Genomic DNA, 25,467 nt, shown 5'->3' on the forward strand with positions numbered 1-25,467 from the left:
CCTGAGGTCGGAGTTCGAGACCAGCCTGGCCAACATGGTGAAACCGTGTCTCTACTAAAAATACAAAAAAAATTAGCTGGGCATGGTGATGGGCACCTGTAATCCCAGCTACTCGGGAGGCTGAGGCAGGAGAATAGCCTGAAACCAGGAGGTAGAGGTTGCAGTGAGCCGAAATAGCACCACTGCACTCTCGCCGGGGCCACAAAGCAAGACTTCGTCTCAAAAAAAAAAAAAAAGTGACTAAGGAAAATGCTAATTATCTGAGAGAAAAGAGGTAAGAGACCTATAAGAAGTCTTAAAATATTCAAGGATGAAGTCACTAGGATTCCGAATAGAGCTGAACAAAAGGAAAGCTGTCACTAGAGTTCATTACTACAGGACATTTTTCTGCAAATCCAACAAGACCAAGGATCACTTATTATCGTTTCACTAAACTTACTACCGCTACTAGTGGCAGCTTCTCCTGCCTGATAAAACTGACCTTTATCCCCTACTCATAAATACACCTACTCTTGACTAATAAATTATATAAACACATTCTGTTCATTCAGAAACTCCATGAATATTTGTATGCTGCTGTGTTTTCCCAATAATGTATTTCAGTGGAAAACCAGAAGGCAAACCATAGATCTACGAATTCTGTTCACAAAATTGGGCTTAAGACTGCTCACATGCAGGTGTTTCACACGTGCTTTCTCGTGAAATAGATGGTTGGTAAAGAGAGCCTTAACAATGATTGTGAACACACTGGTACAAAAGTATAATGATGGCCAAATCAGAGAATGCTTGGGAGTGTCATCCGTTTTTACAATTTTAAGGACAACCTCTAGGAAACAGGATAATACTACATCAAATTGACTTTCCCCATCTTACACTATTTACTCCTATGGATAACTCAACGCCTCTTTAGTAAGCCTACTCGTTGCAGCTCACACACTCAGCCCACATTCCAGCGTCCTTTCGCCCCATCCAGAACCCCTGACTACCTCCTGCACCAATTTTTCATTCTTCTACTACCCCATTTCCAATTCAACCCCAGGCCACCACTTCCATTTCTCCACTCCCCATTTCACGGCCTCCCCAGACCTCCCACTCCTCCCCCGTAACTATTCAGACCCCACCCCTCCAAAGCTCCAGCCCGGGTCCTCCCGCCGGAGATCCCCTCCCCCACGGCTTCCATTCAGGTTCCCCCGCCCGGATCCCAACCCGCCCTACCTGCTCCTTGCCCTCGGGCCCCACGGGGCACGTCCGCTCCTCCAGCCGCTGCCTCCCGGGCGGCGCTCGCCGGCGCGGGGGCAAGGACTGGGGCAGCTCCGCCGCCCGCTGAACTCCATCCTCCCTGCGGTCGGGCAGCGGCGGCTGCGGCCGGTCGCGGCAGCGGCTCCGCTTCATATCTGCAGCTGGGGCCCGCGGGCGTCAGCGCCGCGACTGTCCCGGCCCCGCACTGCCCCGGGCCGCAGCGCAGCCGCGCCAACTACCGCCCGCGGCCACCATGGCCGGGCGGACGCCCGAAGCCACCGACCCCAGCCAGCGGCGCCTTCGAGCCTTCTGGGGCCTCGGGCGCCGCGACCGACCTTCTCTGCGCTCCTCACGGAAGAGACAGCATCGCGGCCGCCCCGCCTCCCCACCCGGCACACGCTGGGCAGGCCACCCGCCGCCGGCTCAGCCGCCTGCCTACAGCCAGCCTCCGGCCGGCCCCGCCCCTCACGCGCGCGCACCGGGAGCCCGCCCGCCACCTCCGGCCGCGCGCCGCCTCCCGCGCACGCGCCAGGGAACGGTCGCGAAGGACCCGCCCGTGGCCCTGGCGCGCAGTCGGAGGACCAGAAGGGGGCGGGGCTCTCGGCGCGCCGGCAGCGGCTGCGGACTCCCATTGAATCTTTCATTCATCCATTCATGAAATTGCCCGGCCAAGCTCAGTGCTGGGGACCCAAAAATGAGTTCGAGTCCATCGGTGTCCTCAAGGAACTAGGGAGAGAGGGGCCGGGAGCAGGAAGGAGACAGAATAACACAACTAATGAATAGAAGGCTATTGCGTGCCTTTTTATTTAGTGCCTGCCAACCCTCACCTAATTCTCACATCACACTTAGGAGGCAAATCTGCGCATTCTCATATTACAGATAAAGACACTGAGGCGAAGTGAAATGCACCAGGTCACCCAGCAAATTAGTGATCAAACTAGACGGAGTTCTGGCTCTTCTGTCCCTTTCCACTGTGTTTGCTCTTTCCGGACAGTAACACAGTGTGGAAACGCCTATAAAAGTGGAAAAAGTGATGGATTCCTTCTGGGAGGAGGAGAGGACAAAAAAGGCATACAATGAAGTCATCGTGTAGAGCCCAGCCCAGTCTGCTGTGGCCTGGGTAGCCTGACCTGCTGCCTGCAGTGACTCATCTGCTCAGCAACATGTGGTGGTAGCTCAGCTCTGGCCTCCCTCTGGCTTCAGCTGGTCTGCCACATGTTGTGTTTTTCCTCTTTTGACCTAGAAGCCTTGCCTAAAGCCTTCACCGATTTGTCCTGGGCCTCTTCCCTAACCCCTTTCTGAGTAGTAAAAATAGCCAACACTGTGGAGTGCCCACTGGATACCACACACTATGCATTCAATTCACATATACACAAACAAGAAGTTGTATTTCCATTTTACAGTTGAGGAAATAGGCTCAAGTTACATAATATGCTCAACATCACACAGCTTGTAAGTCCAGAGCCAGGACTCAAACCCAGGTCTGTCAGATGCGGACAGAAAGACAGTGGGGAAACTCCTATAAAAGTGGAAAAAGTGGGGGCCGGGCGTGGTGGCTCACGCCTATAATCCCAGCACTTTGGGAGGCCGAGGCGGGCCGATCACGAGGTCAGGAGATGGAGACCATCCTGGCTAGCATGGTGAAACCCCGTCACTACTAAAAATACAAAAAAATTAGCTGGGCGTAGTGGTGGGCGCCTGTAGTCCCAGCTACTCGGGAGGCTGAGGCAGGAGAATGGCATGAAGCCGGGAGGGGGAGCTTGCAGTGAGCCGAGATCACGCCAATGCACTCCAGCCTGGGAGACAGTGCGAGACTCCGTCTCAAAAAAAAAAAAGTGGAAAAAGTGATGGATTCCTTCTGGGAGAAGGGCAAGACACACATAACCAATGTGCTCTAAAGCCTGTCACCAGCCTGCTCCTCTATTCCCTGTCCCAGTTCCTCACCACCCATCCAGTTACCTCAACCAGAAACCTGGAAATCATCCTGGACTCCTTCCTTGTCCTTTCCTCACATCCAATAAATGAACAAGTCTTATTACCTCTATAACCTCACTATCTCTCCAATCTGCCTCCTCTTTCCATCCCATTGGCACCACCTCAAGTCTCATCTTCCCTCACCTACTTGACTGGGAAAGGCTTCTACCTGGTTCACTTATACCAGTCTCATTGTCTTCAAACTCATCCTTCAAAAAGCCCTCACAAGAATCTTCCTATATGTTACTCGCTTGCTTAAAACAGTTAAATGGGCTGGGCACAGTGGCTCCCGCCACTTTGGGAGGCCAAGGAGGGCAGATCACGAGGTCAGGAGATCAAGACCATCCTGGCTAACACAGTGAAACCCCGTCTCTACTAAAAATACAAAAAAAATTAGCTGGGCACGGTGGCGGGCGCCTGTAGTCCCAGCTACTCAGGAGGCTGAGGACCGCATGAACCAGGGAGGCAGAACTTGCAGTGAGCCGAGATCGCGCCACTGCACTCCAGGCTGGACAACAGAGCAAGACTGCATCTCCAAAAAAAAAAAAAGAAAGAAAAAGAAAAAAGCAGTTAAATGAGGCCGGGCACGGTGGCTCACAACTGTACTCCCAGCACTTTGGGAGGCCAAGGCAGGTGGATAACGAGATCAGGAGAGCAAGACCATCCTGGCTAACATGGTGAAACCCTGTCTCTACTAAAAATACAAAAAATTAGCCTGGCGTGATGGCGGGCACCTGTAGTCCCAGCTACTCAGGAGGCTGACGCAGGAGAATGGCGTGAACCTGGGAGACAGAGCTTGCAGTGAGTCGAGATCGCACCACTGAACTCAAACCTGGGCGACAGAGCGAGACTCCATCTCAAAAAAAAAAACAAAAAACAAAACAAAAAAACAACCAGTTAAATGAATCTCAAGATAAACTGTAAACTTACTATGGCTGGCAAGGCCATCCAAATCTGGCCTTTACCTCCCTCTCCTCCTATTAATCCATGCTGTGACAACTATTTATAATTATTCCAGGTACATGTACAGGGTCTGTCACATCCTTAGTTACAAATAACAGAAACAACTCTGGCTATCCTAAACCTAAGGGTAATTTCTTAGAAGGCTACATAGAATGGATCACAGAGCTGAACAGAGACAGAAGATAAAGGCCTATGAAACTGGTAGGAAACAAGGAGCCCCCACAGACTGCACCTCAGGGACAATCTCAGGACACTGCTATCACAACCACCAGGCAATGAGCTGTGCTGCTACTGTGCACCCCTGCAAAATAATTCTAACCTTCTCTTTATAGTTGCATCACCATTACAGATCAACAGTCTCTGACAGGAGAATCCACTGACTCAGCCTAGGTAACTTAAGGACCAGAACCCATTCTACCTTCTCACCTTCCATATTGCGACTGCAACAGTTATTGGGCAGACAGACTCTAAGCTAGTCCTCCTGCTCTACCTGTCTCCCAGTATTTTACACCTTTATGTAATCCCTTCCCATGAATGTAGATGAGGCCTGAGACTTGTTTCCAACCAATAGAATACCAAAAAAAGTAATGTAATATCATTTCCTTGATTATGTTACGTTATATAAGATTCTGTCTTGCTAGAAGACTCACTCTTGCACTCCTAATGGCCTTGACAAAGCAAGCTGTCATTCTCTGAACTGCCTATGGAGAGGTCCATGTGGCAGGAAACTCCAGGCAATCTCTAGGATAGCCTCTGGCCTAACAGCACCAAAACAAAAGAAACTCTGTAGGTCCAATCCTACAAGCAGGAAGAAACGAATTCTCCTAACAATGAGACTAAGCTTGGAAACAGGCCCTTCTCCAGTTGAGCACCCAGATGGGAACACAGCCCACACAACTGATGAATCCCTGAAGCAAAGAACCAAGTTAAGATATATCTAGACAGAAACTGTGAGATAATAAATGCATGTTATGTTAAGCTTCTCAGTTTGTGGTAATTATATATTTGTATTACATGGTAATACAAAAGTAATACAGCCAGAAACCTTCTCAGCCTCCCATCAACCACAAATGGCAACGTGACACAATGTGGCCCACATCCACTTTTTTTTTTTTTTTGAGATGGAGTCTTACTCTGTTGTCCAGGTTGGAAGTGCAGTGGCTCAATCTCCACTTACCACAACCTCCACCTCCCAGATTCAAGTGATTCTCCTGCCTCAGCCTCTGAGTAGCTAAGATTACTGGTGCATGCCACTGCACCCGCCTAATTTTTGTATTTTTAGTAGAGACGGGGTTTCTCCACATTGGCCAGGCTGGTCTTGAACTCCTAACTTCAGGTGATCTGCCCACCTCAGCCTCCCAAAGTGCTGGGATTACAGGCGTGAGCCACCACACCCGGCCCCACCTCCACTTTTATACTTGTTTTCACCAGCTCGGTAAGTGACAAGTCAATTTTTTTTTTTTCAGTTGCTCAGGCCAAAACCTTGGAGTGATCCTTGAGTTCTCTCTTTCTCACATACTTCATATCCACTCCACTAGCAAATCCTGTGCAAATTAGTAGGATATTATAATTAGCTGAGAGAGAAGTGATTGTGACTAGTACTGAGACAAGGATGGCGGGGAGGGATGAATGTGGGTGGACTTTAGAGATAGAAACCACAGGACCTGTTAACTGCATCAAGAGTGCAGAGAGAGAAAAAAGCCCTAGGAATGGTTTCCAAGTTTCTGGCTTGGACAACTGAGGCAGGGAACAGAAGAGGGAAAAAAAGTGTGAAAGATTATGGTCATTTCCACCTTAGATGTGTTTGCTCTGAAGTGCCAGTGAGATATCCAAGTGAAGATGTCTATTAAGCTACTGGTTACACCAGTGTAGTGCTCAGAACTGAGGGCCGCCCATAGTTAGATGTTTAACCGATAAGAACAATACCATACTCTTAGAATATAAATATGATCACATTACTTATCCTTATTCTAGTTAGGCCCCTTATGTCATATTATTAGGAAGCCTAATATCTCCTCCTTAATTATGTAAGAACTCCAAGAATGTTTTATATTCTAAAAGGTAAGTATGGGCTGGGCACCATGGCTCATACCTGTAATCCCAGAACTTTAGGAGGCCAAGGTGGGAGGATCACTTGAGCCCAGGATTTTGAGACCAGTCTAGGTGACATGGCAAAATCTCATCTCTACAATAAACACAAAAACTAGCTGGGCATGGTGGCACACACCCAGAGTCCCAGCTATTCAGGAGGCCAAACGTAGCAGGATCATTTGAGCATGGGAGATGGAGGTTGTAGTCAGTCAAGATCATACGACTGCACTCCAGCCTGGGTGACAGAATGCGACTCTGTCTCAAAAAAAAAAAGTAACTAGGTAAGTATAGCAGTTATCTATTGTTATATAACAAACTATCTCAAAATTTGTGGCTTAAAACAACCACCATTTATTTAGCTGACAATGTTGTGAGCCAACTGGGCTGTTCTTATGGTCTGGTCCAGTTTATCTAATCACTGCTGGACTTGCTCATGCATCTGCAGTCAGCTGAGGACTGGCTGGCTGGTGGCTAAGTCATCTAGAATGGTTTCTGTCACATATATGGCAATTGGCAGGCCATCAACCACAGCAGTGGGAATGACTAACCCATATATCTCTCACCATCCGTCAGGCTTACTTGGACTTCTTCACATGACAGCAGTGGTAGGGGATCCCAGGAGGAGAAAAAGACAGCAAGTCACAATGTGAAGGCACTTTTCAAGTCTCTGTTGATGCCACATTAGCAACTGTGTCATTGCCAAAGCAAGTTATAAGTCACAATGCAAGTCATTGCCAAAAACACTGGGGGGGAAGAACTTGCAACTATCTTTGAAATCTACTTAAGGAAGATCAGTCCAAATTCCATAGTCACATTCAGCTAGAATTAGATCAGTCCATTTGTGTCTGGAATTGGTGGGTTCTTGGTCTCACTGACTTCAAGAATTAAACCGCAGACCCTCACGGTGAGTGTTACAGTTCTTAAAGATGGTGTGTTTGAAGTTTACTCCTTCAGACGTTCAGATGTGTCTGGAGCTTCTTCCTTCTGGTGGGTTCATGGTCTCACTGTCAGGAGTGAAGCTGCAGACCTTCATGGTGAGTGTTACAACTCTTAAAGGCAACACGTCTGGAGTTGTTCGTTCTTCCCGGTGGGTTCGTGGTCTCGCTGGCTTCAGGAGTGAAGCTGCAGACCTTCACAGTGAGTGTTACAGCTCATAAAGGCAGCGTGGACCCAAAGAGTGAACCAGCAGCAAGATTTACTGCAAAGAGCAAAACAACAAATCTTCCACAGTGTAGAAGGGTACCCCAGCAGGTTGCTACTGCAGGCTGGGGCAGCCTGTTTTTATTCCTTTATCTGACCCCACCCACATCCTGCTGATTGGTCTATTTTACAGAGAGCTGATTGGTCCATTTTGACAGAGTGCTGATTGGTGAGTTTACAATCCTTGAGCTAGACAGAGTCCCAAAGTGCTAGTTAGCTAGATACAGAGTTAGCTAGATATAGAGTACCAATTGGTGTATTTACAAACCTTGAGCTAGACACAGAGTACTGATTGGTGTATTTACAAACCCTCAGCTAGACACAGAGTGCTGATTGGTGCATTTACAATCCTTGAGCTAGACACAGAGTCACAGAGTGCAAGTCCTCCAAGTGTCCACTAGGTTAGCTAGATACAGAGTACCAGTTGGTGTAGTCACAAACCCTGAGCTAGACACAGAGTGCTGATTGGTGTATTTACAAACTCTGAGCTAGACACAGAGTCCTGATTGGTGCATTTACAATCCTTGAGCTAGACACAGAGTGCTAGGAGGAAAAGTTCTACAAGTCCCCACTAGCTTAGCTAGACACAGAGTGCTGATTGGTGCACATACAATCCTCCTGCTAGATATAAAGTTCTCCAAGTCCCCATCCAGTTCAGGAGCCCAGCTGGCTTCACCCAGTGGATCCTACATAGGGGGTGCAGGTGGAGCTGCCCGCCAGTCCCAAGCCACGCCTACACTCCTCAGCCTGCGGGCTGTCCATGGGACAGGGCGCTCGTCGGTCGGGGAGGCTCAGGCATGGAGGAGAGGCCCGTCGGGGAGGACCGTCAGGGAGCCCACCGCAGAACAGGGGGAGCTCAGACATGGCGGGCTGCAGGTCCCGAGCCCTGCCCTGCGGGGAGGCAGTTAAGGATTTGAGAGCAGCGCCCTCCGGCCGGCACTGCTGGGGGACCTGGCACAACCTCCGCAGCTGTTGGCCGGGGTGCTAAGCTCCTCACTGCCCTGGGCCTGCAGCGCCTGCGGGCGGCTCCGTATGCAAGGCCCACCGAGCCCGCGCCCACCGGAACTCACACTGTTCTGCGAGCGTAGCCCCGGTTCCTGCTCGCGCCTCTCCCTCCACACCTCACCACAAGCAGAGGGAGAAGGCTCCGGCCTCATCCAGCCCAGAGAGGGGCTCCCACGGTGCCGTGGTGGGCTGAAGGACTCCTCAAGCGCCCCCAAAGTGGATGCTGAGGCCGAGGAGGTGCTGAGAGTGAGGGCTACTAGCACATTGTCACCTCTCACATTGACATCTTTGTTCCCTGGGACCATGTTATGGACTGAATGTTGGTGTCTCCCCTAAATTTGTACGTTAAAGTCCTAACACCTACTGTGGCTGTATTTGGAGATGAGACTTCTAAGGAAGTAATTAAGCTTAAATGAGGTCTTATGGGTAGGTCCCTAATCCTAGGGGATTAATGTCCTTATAAGCAGAGACACCAGAGCACTCACTCTCTCCTAAGGCACATGCACTGAGGAGGGCCCTGTGAGAACATAGTGAGAAGACAGCTGTCTACAGGCCAGGAAGAGGGCCCCCACCAGAATCCAAATTGGCTAGAACCTTGATTTTGGATATCTGACCTCTAGAACTGTGAAAAAAAATAAATTTCTGTTGTTTAAGCCACCTAATCTGTGTTATTTTGTTATGGTAGCCCGAGCAGACTAATACAAACCACATAACATTGCTTTCAAGAAAGGTCCTTCCAATCCAACAGAGATTTTTTTGAAGGAGGACAGTTTCCGTCAGTACTAAGCTCAGTCAAGGATGCCCAGACCAGAGTTCCCAAAATTGAAGCTTAGTCCTCCACTTTTTCATGTCCCATGCATAGCACAGTCATCTCCCAGGGAAACAAGTAGCCCCAGCACAAGTTCTCCCAAGAAGTCCACTTATTAGGGACCTTCCACTCTTCTTGTTAAACACTCAACATAGAAGGGGAGGCCGCCTGCTGTGGCTCGCACCTGTAATCCCAGCACTTTGGAAGGCAGAGGCGGGTGGATCACGAAGTCAGGAGATCGAGACTATCCTGGCCAACATGGCAAACTCTATCTCTACTAAAAATACAAAAATTAGCCAAGCATGGTGATAGGCACTTGTAATCCCAACTACTCGGTAGGCTGAGGCAGGAGAATCACTTAAACCCAGGAGGCAGAGGTTGCAGTAAGCCAAGATCACACCATTGCACTCCAGCCTGGTGACAGAGTAAGACTTCGTCTCAAAAAAAAAAAAAAAAAGGGATAATTATGCTCCCTTTCCTTAGGCAATGATTACTTGCTAATCCTCTTAATGGAGATTACCCTCAGTGTTTCTAGGGGGCTGGGAAATATACACATACCCTCCTGGAGAAGGCTGCTTTCAGTGATTCTAACAGGCTCTGCTCTTCTAAGACTCCCTAGGTAGTTCAAAAGGGCCCACATTACTCTTCAAAGAGTCAGCTTTGGGCTGGGCACAGAGGCTTACACCTGCAATCCCAGCATTTTGGGAGGCCGAGGTGGGCAGATCACCTGAGGTCAGCCTGGCCAACATAGTGAAACCCTGTCTCTACTAAAAATACAAAAACTAGTCGGGGGTGGTGGCAGGCACCTGTAATCCCAACTACTCAGGAGGCTGAGGCAGGAGAATCACTTGAACCCAGGAGGCGGACGTTGCAGTGAGCCAAGATGGTGCCACTGCACTCCAGCCTGGGCAACAGAGCAAGACTCCATCTCAAAAAAAAAAAAAAAAAGAATCAGCTTCAATGATTTCTGTATTATTACAGAAATAATGACAAAAACAGATAGTTGTCCCCCAGTATCTATTCTCCCCTTCTTCTTATTGTTGGACACATGGCCACTGAGAATAAAGACAAATTTCTTTACCTTTGTGACTAAGTATAGTCATGTGACTAAGCTGTGGCCAGTGGCATGTGAGCATAAGTGATGAGCGCAGCTTCTGAATTTTGCTCTTAAAGAGAAGAAACACATCTTCCCTTTCTTCTTTTGTCTATTCTTTCATCCTGTTTCTTAGAAAGTATCATGGCAGAAATCTATCTTGGACCACAGGGATGGGAAAGAACATCTGAAAAATGACAGTGCAACAATAAAGAAAGCTCCTAGATGAACTGACAGAGCAGAACTACCATACTTGCCTTCTGTACTATATGTGAGAGAGAAATATACTCCTATCGTGTTGAAATCAGTTATTTTGGGTATCTGTAACAAGTAGCCAATTTTTTTTTTTTTTTTTTTGAGACAATCTCACTTTGTCACCCAGGCTGGAGAGCAGTGGTGCCATCTCGGCTTACTAACCTCTGCATTCCAGGTTCAAGCAATTTTTGTGCCTCAGCCTCCTGAGTAGCTGGGATTACAGATGTGCACCACCGTGCCTAGCTATTTTTTGTATTTTTAGTAGAGACAGAGTTTCACCACGTTGGCCAGGCTGGTGTCCAACTCCTGACCTCAAGTGATCTGCCCGCCTTGGCCTCCCAAAGTGCTGGGATTACAGGCATGAGCCACCATGCCTGGCCACGAGTAGCCAAACTTCTATCTTAATCATTGACTACAATGATTCTGATACCTCTTTTGCTAGAGAAGCTAGAAGGTCACAACCTTTTTTTTTTTATTTACTTATAATTTGTTTTTAAATTTGTTTTGTAGAGATGAGGGTCTCACTGTGTTGCCCAGGCTGGTCTCAAACTCCTGGCCTCAAGCAATTTACCCACCTCGCCTCCCAAAGTGCTGAGGTAACAGGCACGAGCCACCATGCCGTGCCTTTAAAAAAATTTTTTTAGGCCGGGCACAGTGGCTCATGCCTGTAATCCCAGCACTTTGGGAGGCCGAGGCAGGCAGATCACCTGAGGTCAGAAGTTTGAGACCAGCCTGGCAAACTTGGTGAAACTCTGTCTATACTAAAAATACAAAAATTAGCTGGGCATGATGGTGGACGCCTGTAATCCCTGCTACTCAGGAGGCTGAGGCACAAGGATCACTTGAACCTGGGTGGTGGAGGTTGAAGTGAGCAGAGATCGTGCCTCTGCACTCCAGCCTGGGTGACAGAGTGAGACTCGGTCTCAAAATAAAACAAAACAAAACGTTATTTATTTATTTATTATTATTATTTTGAGACAGAGTCTCACTCTGTCACCCAGGCTGGAGTGCAGTGGCACAATCTTGGCTCACTGCAACCTCCACCTCAAGCGATCCTCATGCCTCAGCCTCCCGAGTAGCTGCGAGTAGTACAGGCACCTGCCACCATGCCCGGCTAATTTTTGTATTTTTAGTAGAGACAGGGTTTCACCATATTGGTCAGGCTGGTCTCGAACTCCTGACTTCGTGATCTGCCCACCTCAGCCTTCCAAAGTATTAGGATTACAGGCGTGAGCCACTGTATCCATCCAAAAAATTTTTTTAAAGATGAAATCTCACTCTGTCATGCTGGAGTACAGTGGCATGGGCATAAATCACTGTATCCTGGAACTCCTGGGCTCAAGAGATCCTCTACCTCAGCCTCCTGAGGAGCTGGAATCACAGGCTTGAGCCACCACACTCATGTAGTTTTAAAAATTATTTTTATTGGCCGGGCGCAGTGACTCAAGTCTGTAATCCCAGCACTTTGGGAGGCCGAGAGGGGCGGATCACGAGGTCAGGAGATCGAAATCATCCTGGCTAACACGGTGAAACCCCGTCTCTACTAAAAAATACGAAAAACTAGCCAGGCGAGGTGGCGGGTGCCTGTAGTCCCAGCTACTTGGGAGGCTGAGGCAGGAGAATGGCATAAACCCGGGAGGCAGAGCTTGCAGTGAGCCGAGATGGCACCACTGCACTCCAGGCTGGGTGACAGAGTGAGACTCCGTCTCAAAAAAAAAAAAATTATTTTTATTATAATATTTTTGTTTAGACAGCCTGGAACTCAATCCAACTAAAATAATTGGATTCCCCATTCCTACTTTTGTCTTCTCCAATCTATGCTTCATCCAGCACTGGTTTCTAAGAAATATAAGTCAAGAGACTTTGTTTAATGTACAAAGCTGAGCACGTGTTTGTACAACATCCCTTCCAAAAGTCCCATGGAATTTGTACCAAAAATAAATAAAATAAATCCAGTCTGTGATAAATTCCTAAAAGACTAAAAGCATACAAATACAATATCTAATACCATGCAATTATAAAAAAAAAAAAAAAGACACTTTTTTTTTTTTTTACAGAGATAGGATCGTAATGATGAATAAACTAGAGCTGAAAAAGCCACAGTCCAGAACAGCAGTCCCCAACCTTTTTGGTACCAGGGACTGGTTTCATAGAAGAACATTTTTCCGGGGGATGGGGGTAGTTTTGGGATGAAACTGTTTCACCTCAGATCATCAGGCATTAGTTAGATTCTCATAAGGCGGGCACAACATAGATCTGTTGCATACCCAGTTCACAATAGGGTTCGTGCTCCTATGAGAATCTAATGCTGCTAATCTAACAGGAGGTGGAGCTCAGACAGTAATGCTCACGTGCCTGCCACTCAACTTGTGCTGTGCAGCCTGGGTTCCTAATGGACCGCAGACCGGTACCAGGTGGCCCAGAGGTTAGGGACCCCTGGTCCAGATTATGCACAGAAAAGGCTAAAATGGAAGTGGAAATAGACTTCCTGGGAGAGAGAATTTCTAAAGTGAAGTTAGCAGGAACAGAGAACATCTGAGAAGGGAAACAAAGATCAAAATAATAAATTGGAGCACTGTCTATGGAACAGCTGCACTACTTGACATCCTTCTCTCTATCCATAGACAGCCACATACTCCCCTGTTACTTCTAAATATATCCTGAGAATAAATGGAAGAATCTCCCTAGGAGATTTGGTGCCCTAAGACTCCTTATTTCGGTATTTGGGTGGGGGAAATTTTGTTAACCAATTCCTTCCCCGTTATAATTATTTATTTTCCTTTGAAAACAAGCCCAAACATCAAACTTCTTATCAGATCGAGACCATCCTGGCTAATATGGTGAAACCCCGTCTCTAATAAAAATACAAAAAGTAGCCGGGCATGGTGGTACGCGCCTATAATCCCAGCTACTTGGGAGACTGAAGCAGAAGAATCGCTTAAACCCAGGAGGCGGAGCTTGCAGTGAGCCGAGATTGTGCCACTGCACTCCAGCCTGGTGACAGAGCGAGACTCCATCTCAAAAAAAAAAAAAAAAAAAAAAAAAGTCAAAGGTTAAAATGGGTCCTAGCCAGAGAAATTAGTCAAGAAAAGAAATAAAGGATCTCTAAACTGGAAAGGAAGAAGTCATATTGTTCCGGTTTGCAAATGACGTGATCTTATATGTGGAAAACGGTAAAAGCTCCACCAAAATACTCCTAAAACTCATAAACAAATTCAGTAACATTGCAGAATACAAAATCAACCTACAAAATATTAGTAGCATTTCTATACACAAACAACAAACAGAAATTTAAAAAGCAATCTCATTTAACATAGCTACAAAAAAGTAAAATACCTAGGAATAAGTTTAACCAGAGAAGTGAAAGATCTCTACAAGGAAAACCATAGGACACTGATGAAAGAAACTGAAGAGGAGGCTGGGTGCAGTGGTTCATGCTTGTAATCCTAGCACTTTGGGTAGCCAAGGCGGGTGGATAACTTGAGGTCAGGAATTCAAGACCAGCCTGGCCAACATGGTGAAATCTTGTGTCTACTAAAAATACAAAAGTTAGCAAGGTGTGGTGGCACGTGCCTGTAGGCTCAGCTACTTGGGAGGCTGAGGCACAAGAATTGCTTGAACCCAGGAGGCAGAGACTGCAGTGAGCCGTGATTGCACCACTATACTCCATCCTGGGCAACAGAGCAAGACTGTCTTAAAAAAATAAAAGAAGAGAAGAGGAGAGGGGAGGGGAGACAGAAAAGAAAAGAAAAGAGAAAAAAGAAAAGAAAAGAAAGAAGTTGGAGAGGACAAACAAAAAAAGGAAAGACATCTCACATCTCATGTTCATGAATTGGAAGAGCCGGTAACGTAAAAATGATCATACTGCCAATAATGTGAAAATGATCATACTATCAAAAGCGATCTACATATTCAATGCAATCCCTGTCAAAATACCAGTGACATTCTTCTCAGAATGTTTCACAGAAAAAAAATCCTAAAATTAATATGGAACTACAGAAGACTCCGAATAGCCAAAGCAATCCTGAGCAAAAAGAACAAAATGGGGGGCATCACACTACCTGACTTCAAAATATATTATGAAGCTATAGTAACTAAAACAACATAGTACTGACATAAAAATGGATATGTACACCTACAGAATGGAATAGAGAATGCAGAAATAAATCTATATATTTACAGCCAACTGATTTTTGACTAAGGCACCAAGAACATTCATTGGAGGAAGTAAATTCTCTTCAATAAATGTACTAGGAAAAGTGGATATCCATATGCTATAGAATGAAACCAGACCTTTATCTCTCACAATATACAAAAATCAACTCAAAATTGATTAAAGACTTAAATGTAAGACCTGAAACTATGAAACTACTAAAAGAAAATGTAAAATAAACACTCCAGAACATGAGACTGGGCAAAGATTTTATGGATAATACCTCACAAACACAAGCAACAAACACAAAAATAGCTGGACCTGGTGGCTTATGCCTGTAATCCCAGCAATTTGGGAGGCCGAGGCAGGTGGATTACCTGAGGTCAGGAGTTCGAGACCAGCCTGGCCAACATGGTGAAACCCTATTTCTACTAATACAAAAAATTAGCCAGGCATGGTGGTGGGCACCTGTAATCCCAGCTACTCGGGAGGCTGAGGCAGGAGAATTGCTTGAACCTGGGAGGCAGAGGTTGCAGGGAGCCGAGGTCACGCCATTGCACTCCAACCCGGGCAATAAGAGCAAAACTTCATCTCAAAAAAGATAAAAGCAAAAATAAACAAAAGGGATTATTATTATATCAAACTAAAATCTTCTCCACAGCAAAGGAAACTATCAACAGAGTGAGGAGACAACCAGTAGAATGGGAGGAAATATTTTCAAACTATTAATCCGGCAAAGAATTAATACCAAGAATATACAAGGAACTCAAACAATTCAACAGCAAAAAACCCCAAAGAATCCAATTTTTTTAAATGGGCAAATGAGTTGAATAGACATCTCTCAAATGAGACGTAGAAATGGCCAGCAGGTATATAAAAGAACGCTCAACATCACTAACCATCAGGGAAATTCAAATCAAAACCACAATGAGATAACATCTCACTCCAGTTAGAATGGCTACTATCAGAAAGACAAAAAAAATAACAAATGCTGGAGAAGATGTGGAGAAAGGGGAACTCTACATACAAATACTGGAGAAGATGTGGAGAAAGGGGAATGTAAATTAGCACAGCCATTATGGAAAACAGTATGGAGGTTCCTCAAAAAATGAAAAACAGGGCCGGGCATGGTGGCTCATGCCTGTAATCGCAGCACTTTGGGAGGCCGAGGCGAGTGGATCATGAGGTCATGAGATTGAGACCATCCTGGCCAACATGGTGAAATCCCGTCTCTCCTAAAAATACAAAAAAATATATTAGCTGGGCATGGTGGCATGTACCTGTAATCCCAGTTACTTGGGAGGCTGAGACAGGAGAATCGCTTGAACTTGGGAGACAGAAGTTGCAGTGAGCCAAGATCATGCCACTGCACTCTGGCCTGGCGACAGAGTGAGACTCCATCTCAAAAAACAAAAAAGAAAAGGAAAAACAGAGCTGTCTGATAAGCCAGCAATTGCACTACTGAGCATATATCTGAAGGAAATTATATTATCTGCACTCCCATGTTTATTGCAGCACTATTCACAACAGCCTATATATATCTATAAGTTATATACAGATATATATAGATATCACATTTTCTTTATGTGTGTATATATGTACTCCATTGTGTGTGTGTATATACTCCACTGTGTGTATATATACACATATGCACACATATATATACATATGTGTGTATGTACATATATACATAGACACATATATAATACACACAATGCAATATATATACACACATAATGGAATATATATAGACACACACCATGGAATACTATGTATATACACACACACACACGTACACACACAATGGAATATATATATACACACAATGGAATACTCTCTCTATATATATATGTATATACACACACACACAACCCCACAATGGAATATATATACACACACACACATATATATACACATACACTTAATTTCCCTCACACACACAATGGAATGCTATTCACCCATAAAAGAACAAAATCCTATAATTTGTGAAAACATGAAAAAGTTTGAAGGACTGTAAGTTAAGTGAAATTGACAGACACAGAAAGACAAATACTGCATGTTCTCACTCAGTGTGGAAGCTTAAAAAGTTGAATTCATTGAAGTAGAGAGTAGAATAGTGGTTACTAGAGGCTGGGAAGGATGGGCATGGGGGAATAATCAGAGGGTGGTTAAACGATGCAAACTGCCAGTTGGATAGGAGGAACAAGTATCTAATAGCACTATAGGATGACTATAATTACCAACAATTTATTGTGCATTTTCAAATAGCTAGAAGAGCAGATTTTGAATGTTCCCAACACAAAGAAATGACAAATGTTTGAGGTGATGGATATGTCAATTACACTGATTTGATCATTACACGTTGTATACATGTATTGAAATATCACACTGTAACCAGTAAATATATATAATTATTATGTCAGTGAAAGATAATAAAAGCAAAAAACCCTTTTTAAATGTTTTAAAGAGTTAAAATGGAACAAATGCCAATTAAATGATAGTATGTTTATGAAGATGAAAGATTTTATTGATATGGCAACAAAAACAGTAGCTTCTAACAAGATAAAAAGAATGGCTATTAGAATTACCTAGCTGGCGCAGTGGCTCATGCCTATAATCCCAGCACTTTGGGAGGCCTAGGCAGGAGGAACAATTGAGGCCAGGAGTTCATAGACCAGCCTGGGCAACATAGTGAAATCCTGTCTCTACAAAAAATTTAAAAACGAGCCAGGTGTGGTGGCACATACCTGTAGTCCTAGCTACTTGGGAGGCTGAAGCAGGAGAATCCCTTAACCCCAGGAGTTTGAGGCTGCAGTGATGTATGATCATGTCACTGCACTCGAGCCTGGGCAACAGAGTTAGACTCTGTCTCTAAAAAACAATAAAATAATTTAAAAAAAAGAATTTCCAGAAAAACACAAAACCATGGTGTAAAAATGAAACAAATTAAAATGCTGCTTCTATTTTAGCAATCAATGGATAATAAGATAAGAAAACCCACATGGCCCTGACACTTCTATTTCTGTTTTTAAAGTTTTATAATTTTGAGGTTAGATTTTTTTAAAATCCTGATAGACTTGGGAACATCTTTGAAAACTTCAGTCATTATTACTTATGCTTGTCTCACAACCATTTCTTGTCCTTCCTCTACACTGCTCTATGCTGCAGAGGACTGGCTTGTGCAAGTTTTATATCTATATCTAAATATAAATATTATATATATATATATTTGCAAAATATGTATTTTTTGATATGGAGTCTCACTCTGTCACCCAGGCTGGAGTGGAGTGGTGCGATCTTGGCTCACTGTAACCTCCACCTCCCAGGTTCAAGCAAGTCTCTTGCCTCAGCCTCCCGAGTAGCTGGGATTACAGGTGTGCGACCCGACATCTGGCTATTTTTTTTACTTTTGGTAGAGATGCATTTTCGACATGTTGGTCAGGCTGGTCTCAAACTCCTGATCTCATGATCCTCCCGCCTTGGCCTCCCAAAGTTCTGGGATTACAGGCATGAGCCACTGTGCCCGGCCACAAGTTATATTTCTTTTGTTTTTGTTTGTTTGTTTGTTTGTTTTTGTTGTTTTTTTTGATATGGAGTTTCACTCTTATTGCCTAGGCTGGAGTCCAATGGTGCAATCTTCACTCACTGCAACCTCTGCCTCCCTGGTTCAAGCGATTTTCCTGCCTCAGTGTCCCAAGTAGCTGGGATTACAGGCATGTACCACCATACCCAGGTAATTTGTATTTTTAGTAGAGATGGGGTTTCACTATGTTGGTCAGGCTGGTCTCGATCTCCTGACCTCAGGTGATTCACCCACCTTGGCCTCCCAAAGTACTGGGATTATAGGCATGAGTTACAGCTCCTGGCCTTATTTCTTTCTTTATTTCTTCTTTTTTTTTTGAGATAGAGTCTCACTCTGTTGCCCAGGCTGGAGTGCAGTAGCGCCATCTCGGCTCACTGCAACCTCTGCCTCTCAGGTTCAAGTGATTCTCCTGCCTCAACCTCCCAAGTAGCTGGGACTACAGGTGCCCACCACCGTGTCTGGCTAATTTTTGTATTTTTAGTAGAGATGGGGTTCTTTTTTTTTTTTTTTTTTTTGAGACGGAGTCTCACTCTGTTGCCCAGGCTGGAGTGCGGTGGCCGGATCTCAGCTCACTGCAAGCTCTGCCTCCCGGGTTTATGCCATTCTCCTGCCTCAGCCTCCCAAGTAGCTGGGACTACAGGCGCCCGCCACCTCGCCCGGCTAGTTTTTTGTATTTTTTAGTAGAGACGGGGTTTCACCGTGTTAGCCAGGATGGTCTCGATCTCCTGACCTCGTGATCTGCCCGTCTCGGCCTCCCAAAGTGCTGGGATTACAGGCTTGAGCCACCGCACCCGGCCGAGATGGGGTTCTACCATGTTCGTCAGGCTAGTCTTGATCTCCTGACCTCAGGTGATCTGCCCCCCTTGGCCTCCCAAAGTGCTGGGATTACAGGCGTGAGTCACCACGCCAGGCCCTCAAGTTATATTTCTAAAGTTCTCTCACCTGGTTACTTTTGGTTAATGGGAGGGATATTGGAGAATTTCTGCTTCAGCCAGCATCTTCAACACTGACTGTGTCTTTTTGGTCTCACCAGAGTCTCTTCCTCCTTATCTTGCTTCCACAGGGTGGTCCTTCCCTTAGTGGTTTCAGTTCCCATTGAGTGGTCCCAGCTCATGGGCTCTGTTACCACTACCTCCTCTGCTGATTCTCCAGCCCTCAGGGTGGTAGAGGCTTCCTGCTGTTGCTAATTTCTGAGTTGCTTCCTCATTCCCTGTTTCACTTCCAACCCATTTGTAACTACCCTCCTGTATAAAATTCCTTCTATTTGACAGTATGGCATAGACTCTGTTTTTGTTTCTCTGACTGGACCCAGATGTAATTAATCTAAGTAGTGTATATGAACCATGGGAATTAATGCCATTCAATCAACCATCAAAAGACAAGGAGAGGCCGGGCTCCATGGCTCACGCCTGTAATCCCAACATTTTGGGAGGCCAAGGCAGGTGGATCACTTGTGGTCAGGAGTTTGAGACCAACCTGGGCAACATAGTGAGACCCTGTCTCTACAAAAAAAAAAAAAAAAAAAAAAAAAAGCAAGTCAGGCATGATGGCTTACACCAGTAGTCCTAACTACTCAAGAAGCTGAGGTGGGAGAATCACTTGAGCCCAGGAGTTCAAGGCTACAGTGAGCCATGATCGTGCCACTGCACACTTCAGCCTGGTTGACAGAGTGAGACCCTATCTCTAAAAGAGTACAAAGAAAAAAGAAATAAAGAAAAATAGAAGCCTAAAATATTTACTGTCTGGCCATTTGCAGAAAATGTTTGCTGACCTCCATATTAGGTAATGGAGTAGCCGGACTCAGAGACATGCTTTGAGAAGGCTGGTTGCACTTGTATAATCATTCCGAGCAAGGTGGAAATTGGTGGCAGAGAGGCTAGTGGGGAACCCAATGCAGTAACCCAGAAGGGAGATGAGGAGGACTGTATTAGTCAAAACTTTTTGATTGCAAGTGATCAAAACCTAACCTAACCAGACAAGCAAAAGTGAACATGGAACACCCTGCAAGTTGTCTCTGCAATATCCATTCCTTGACTTGCATACTAAGAACAGCCCAATTTGGTATGGGGCAGCAGTATATGTAGTAGCTAAAATATTTACCTTTCTAGAGTGCAGGTTGGGATAATCTGCACTTAGGGGTGACCATATGACCCAGTTCTGGCCAATGGAAGAATAAAGGAATTTTCAGAGTTAGGTTTGCAGAGGTACATGCCTGGTGTGCTTGTTCTTTCGGCCCTTTGTCCCTCATCTTTTCCCTCTCTTCTTGCTAAGAAAGTAGACTCCACTTGGGATATACAGTCACTACCTTGCCTCACACTAAGGATAGTGGAGCAGGCAAACAGAGAAGCCTGTGTCTTTTATGACGTCCTATAACCTGGAGCAACTGCTCTAACTCTGGAATGCCTACCTTTAAGCATCTTTTTTTTTTTTTTTTCTTGAGACAGAGTCTCACTCTGTTACCCAGGATGGAATACAGTAGTGAGTGGTATGATCTTGGCTCACTGCAACCTCTGTCTCCTAGGTTCAAGCAATTCTCCTTCCTCAGCCTCCTTAATAGCTGGGATTACAGATGCCCACCACCATGCTTGACTAATTTTTGTATTTTAGTAGAGACAGAGTTTCACCATGTTGGCCAGGCTGGTCTTGAACTCCTGACCTCAAGTGATCCACTGGCCTCTGCCTCCCAAAGTGCTGGGATTACATGCATGAGCCACTGTGCCCAGCCCATCTACTGATGGGAAGAAAATTAACTCCTGTATGGGTAAGCCATTTTTATTACTTGCAGCCAAACACATCCCTAACTGATACAGAGAATTTGTTGGAAAAATCCTAAAGTAACTCATATTATACAAACTGAATCCCATTACTGTCCTTTGCATATTGGATTCATTTTCTTTTCTTGCACTCATCTGGCTTTCTTTACTCCTTGATCCACATGTCAGAAAATATGACCATGGCTGACTGGACATGGTTCATGCCTGTAATCCCAGCACTTTGGGAGGCTGAGGTGGGCAGATCTCGAGGTCAGAAGTTTGAGACCAGTCTGGCCAACATGGTGAAACCCTGTCTTTACTAAAAATACAAAAATTAGCCGGGCGTGGTGGCATATGCCTGTAGTCCCAGCTACTCAGGAGACTGAGGCGGGAGACTCACTTGAACCCGCGAGGCAGAGGTTTCAGTGAGCAAAGATCGTGACAGAGCAAGACTCCATCTCAAAAAAAAAAAAAAAAAAAGAAAGAAAGAAAGAAAATATGGCCATGGCCAACAACAGCTTCTGTTTTACATTGTGTATCTACAGTCATTGAAGAGAGATTAACCACAGTCTCTCGGTCCTAAATATAAAAAGGTAAGAAGAGGCTGGGCGCAGTGGCTCACGCCTGTAATCCCAGCACTTTGGGAGGCCGAGGCGGGCGGATCACGAGGTCAGGAGATCGAGACCATCCTGGCTAACATGGTGAAACGCTGTCTCTACTAAAAATACATAAAAATTAGCCGGGCTTGGTGGCACACACCTGTAGTCCCAGCTACTCGGAAGGCTGAGGCAGGAGAATGGCGTGAACCCAGGAGGCAGAGCTTGCAGTGAGCCAAGATCGCGCCACTGCACTTCTGCCTGGTCAACAGAGCCAGACTCTGTCACAAAAAAAAAAAAAAAAAGGTAAGAAGAAACTCATTGTCCCACTTTGGGCCACATGACTGCCCGCAGACCAATCAACCATAGACAGATAGGGTAAGTCAAATATGAACATGCAATCTCCAGCAGGAACCACATGAACAGAATGGGAGGAGAGGCAGTGCCCACCAGAAGGAAGATACCTGACAGACAAAACCACAGATATGTACTACAAAACCTGAATGAGGGTGGGGGTAGCAGAGTTAGAAGACAGATTCAAAGAATAATTAGGGAGAAATCAATAGCTGACTGATTGGTTTTGGGGCAGGGCAGTGAAAAAGAAGGAAAAGTTAAGAACAATGTCAAGGGTTTTGTTTCTTGTGGAAAAAAACAATTACTGATTGAATGAAACTGAATTATTATAAACAGTAACTTTGGCTGTCAATTCTTCTCTTTACATACTTCACACAGATTTTAACACCAGATTCTAAACTTATTTCCTAAAGATTCCATACATGTCAATATGAAAATCACAAAGCTGCCGGGTGTGGTAGCTCATGCCTGTAATCCCAATACTTTGGAAGGCTGAGGTGGGCGGATCATGAGGTCAGGAGTTCGAGAGCATCCTGGCCAACATAGTGAAACCCCGTCTTTACTAAAAATACAAAAAAATTAACCAGGCATGGTGGTGTGCACCCCAGTAGTCCCAGTTAGTTACTCGGGAGGCTGAGGCAGGAGAATCGTTTGAACCTGGGAGGCAGAGGTTGCAGTGAGCCGGGAGGCAGAGGTTGCAGTGAGCCAAGATTACGCCATTGCACTCCAGCCTGGGCGACAGTGCAAACCTCCGTCTCATTTAAAAAAAAAAAAAAAAAAAAAAAAAAAATCACAAAGCTTCCAATGAATGAAGGAGCAGAAGGCAGGGAATAGGTAGTTCACAAAAGATGAAATTAAAGAAATCGCTGGGCACGGTGGCTCACGCCTGTAATCCCAGCACTTTGGGAGGCTGAGGTGGGCAGATCACTTAAGGCCAGGAGTTCAAGACCAGCCTGGTCAGCATGGCGAAACCCAGTCTCCACTAAAAATACAAAAAATTAGCCAGGTGTGGTGGCACGCACCTGTAGTCCCAGCTGCTTGGGAGGCTGAGGCACCAGAACAACTTGAACCTGGGAGGCGGAGGTTGCAGTGAGCCAAGATCATGCCACTGCCCTCCAGTCTGGGTGACAGAGCAAGAGTCTGTCTCAAAAAATAAAAAAAAAAAAAAGGCCAGGTGCGGTGGCTCATGCCTGTAATCCCAGCACTTTGGGGGCGGAAGTGGGTGGATCACAAGGTCAGGAGATCAAGACTATCCTGGCTAACACGGTGAAATCCCGTCTCTACCAAAAATACAAAAAAATTAGCCGGGCGTGGTGGCGGGCGCCCGTGTTCCCAGCTACTCAGGAGGCTGAGGCAGGAGAATGGTGTGAACCTGGGAGGCGGAGCTTGCAGAGAGCCCAGATCGCACCACTGCACTCCAGCCTGGGTGACAGAGCGAGACTCCATCTCAAAAAAAAAAAAAAAAAAAAAAAAAAAATTAAAGGAGTTAAACATGAAAAACGTTCTAATTCACTAGTGACCAAAGAAATGTAAATCAAAATGAAGCGGTATGTCATTTTTAAAAACTTATTAGATTAGCAAGTGGGCTGGTTACTGAGGCAATGTGCTAGACCTGGGTGCTCAGCTGTGTTTCAGATGGCAAAGGAAACAGGCACAGCCTTTACGGTAAGCACTGTGGCCAGAGTTATTCATGAACCATAGAAATGTTCCACCCCTATAATTTCACCACTGAAAAAAGATCCTAAGCAAATAATCCAAACTGTGGGGAAAAAAGCCTTATGCATTAAGGATGTTTTTCACAGCATTGCTTATAAGAGTAAAAATTTTTTTAAAACTAATAGTTGGCCGGGCACGGTGGCTCATGCCTGTAATCCCAGCTCTTTGGGAGGCCGAGGCAGGCGGATCACAAGGTCAGGAGATCGAGACCATCCTGGCTAACAAGGTGAAACCCTGTCTCTACTAAAAATACAAAAATTAGCCGGGCGTGGTGGCGGGAGCCTGTAGTCCCAGCTACTCAGGAGGCTGAGGCAGGAGAATGGCGTGAACCTGGGAGGCGGAGCTTGCAGTGAGCCGAGATCGCACCACTGCACTCCAGCCTGGGCAACAAGAGCAAAACTCAGTATCAAAAAAAAAAAAAAAAAAAAAAACCCTCGAAAAACTAAACCACAAATCTTTACAATTTAGAGAGCTGGGGTTTGCTATTGAAATCAAGTGATCAAATTTAGCATTGCTGTTCATGGAAAACATAACATCACGTGCCTCGTGATATGATACAGTATGAAGTGCACAGCAAAACCTATTAAATATTCCTGCCTAAATGCTTAATTGAATTTAGTTATTTAGTTAGTTAGTTATTTTAGACAGGGTCTTGCTGTCACCCAGGCTTGAGTGCAGTGAGTGACCATAGTTCACTGTGATGTCAAACTCCTGGCCCCAAGCCATCTTCCAGCTTTGGCCTCCCAAAGAGCTGGGATTACTGGTGAGGGTCACTGTACCCAGTCTGTTTAATTGAATTTAATCAAACTTTTAGACCAAACTTCTAATTTACAGAAAACACAAAGAACAGGTAAATTATATCACTAAAAAACAAATAAGACAAATTGAGAATATAGGACATTCACAAGATAACTGATGTAATCTGTCCTCAAGGAATTGACATCATGAGATAAAATAAAAGGTAGAACTGTTCTAGATTAAAATACACTAATATGCCCAGGCAAGGTGGCTCACACCTGTAACCCCAGCACTTTGGGAGGCCGAGGTGGACAGATCACCTGAGGTCAGGAGTTCGAGACCAGCCTGATCAACAAGGCGAAATCCCATGCTGGGACTCAGCAGGCTGAGGCAGGAGAATAGCTTGAGCCCTGCAGAGATTGCAGTGAGCCGAGATCGTGCCACTGCACTCCAGCCTGGGCGACAAAGGAGACTACATCTGAAAAAAAAAAAAAAAAAAAAGGCCAAGCATGGTGGCTCATGCCTCTAATCCCAGAACTTTGGGAGGCAGAGGCTGGTGTATCACTTGAGGCCAGGAGTTCAAGGCCAGCCTGGCCATCATGGTGAAACTCTGCCTCCACTAAAAATACAAAAATTAGCCGGGCACGACGGCTTGGGCCTATAATCCCAGCTACTCAGGAGACCGACGCACGAGAATTGTTTAAGCCTGTGGGGCAGAGGTTGCAGTGAGCCAGACTGCACCACAGCACTCCAGCCTGGATTATAGAGTGAGACTCCACATAAACAAAAACAAAAATATTAATGAGGTAAAACTAAACCAAATGAATGAACTTTAATGGGATACTGGTTTGACAAAACAAAAACTGCTATAAGAGACATTGTTTTAATAACTTTCCGATATGAGCATAACATCAGTGTAATGTTAGTCTCATACATGGAGTTGGGA

General features: G+C 45.5%; 1 protein-coding gene across 8 annotated transcripts in view; it reads right to left on the reverse strand.

Annotated features, from left to right (window-relative positions):
- MAST2 (microtubule associated serine/threonine kinase 2) overlaps positions 1-1,686 on the reverse strand; it is a 262,802-nt gene extending 261,116 nt beyond the window's left edge. For all 8 annotated transcript variants that reach the window (XM_007978931.3, XM_007978930.3, XM_007978929.3 and 5 more), the window contains exon 1: positions 1,216-1,686. In XM_007978931.3, coding sequence (XP_007977122.3) covers positions 1,216-1,392 — 177 coding nt within the window. In that variant the 5' untranslated portion in view covers positions 1,393-1,686. The remainder of the gene's footprint in view (positions 1-1,215) is intronic.
- Between the last annotated feature and the right edge of the window lie 23,781 nt (positions 1,687-25,467).

The sequence above is a fragment of the Chlorocebus sabaeus genome, chromosome 20, assembly GCF_047675955.1.
Source record: "Chlorocebus sabaeus isolate Y175 chromosome 20, mChlSab1.0.hap1, whole genome shotgun sequence".
In the NCBI taxonomy this organism is placed as follows: domain Eukaryota; kingdom Metazoa; phylum Chordata; class Mammalia; order Primates; family Cercopithecidae; genus Chlorocebus; species Chlorocebus sabaeus.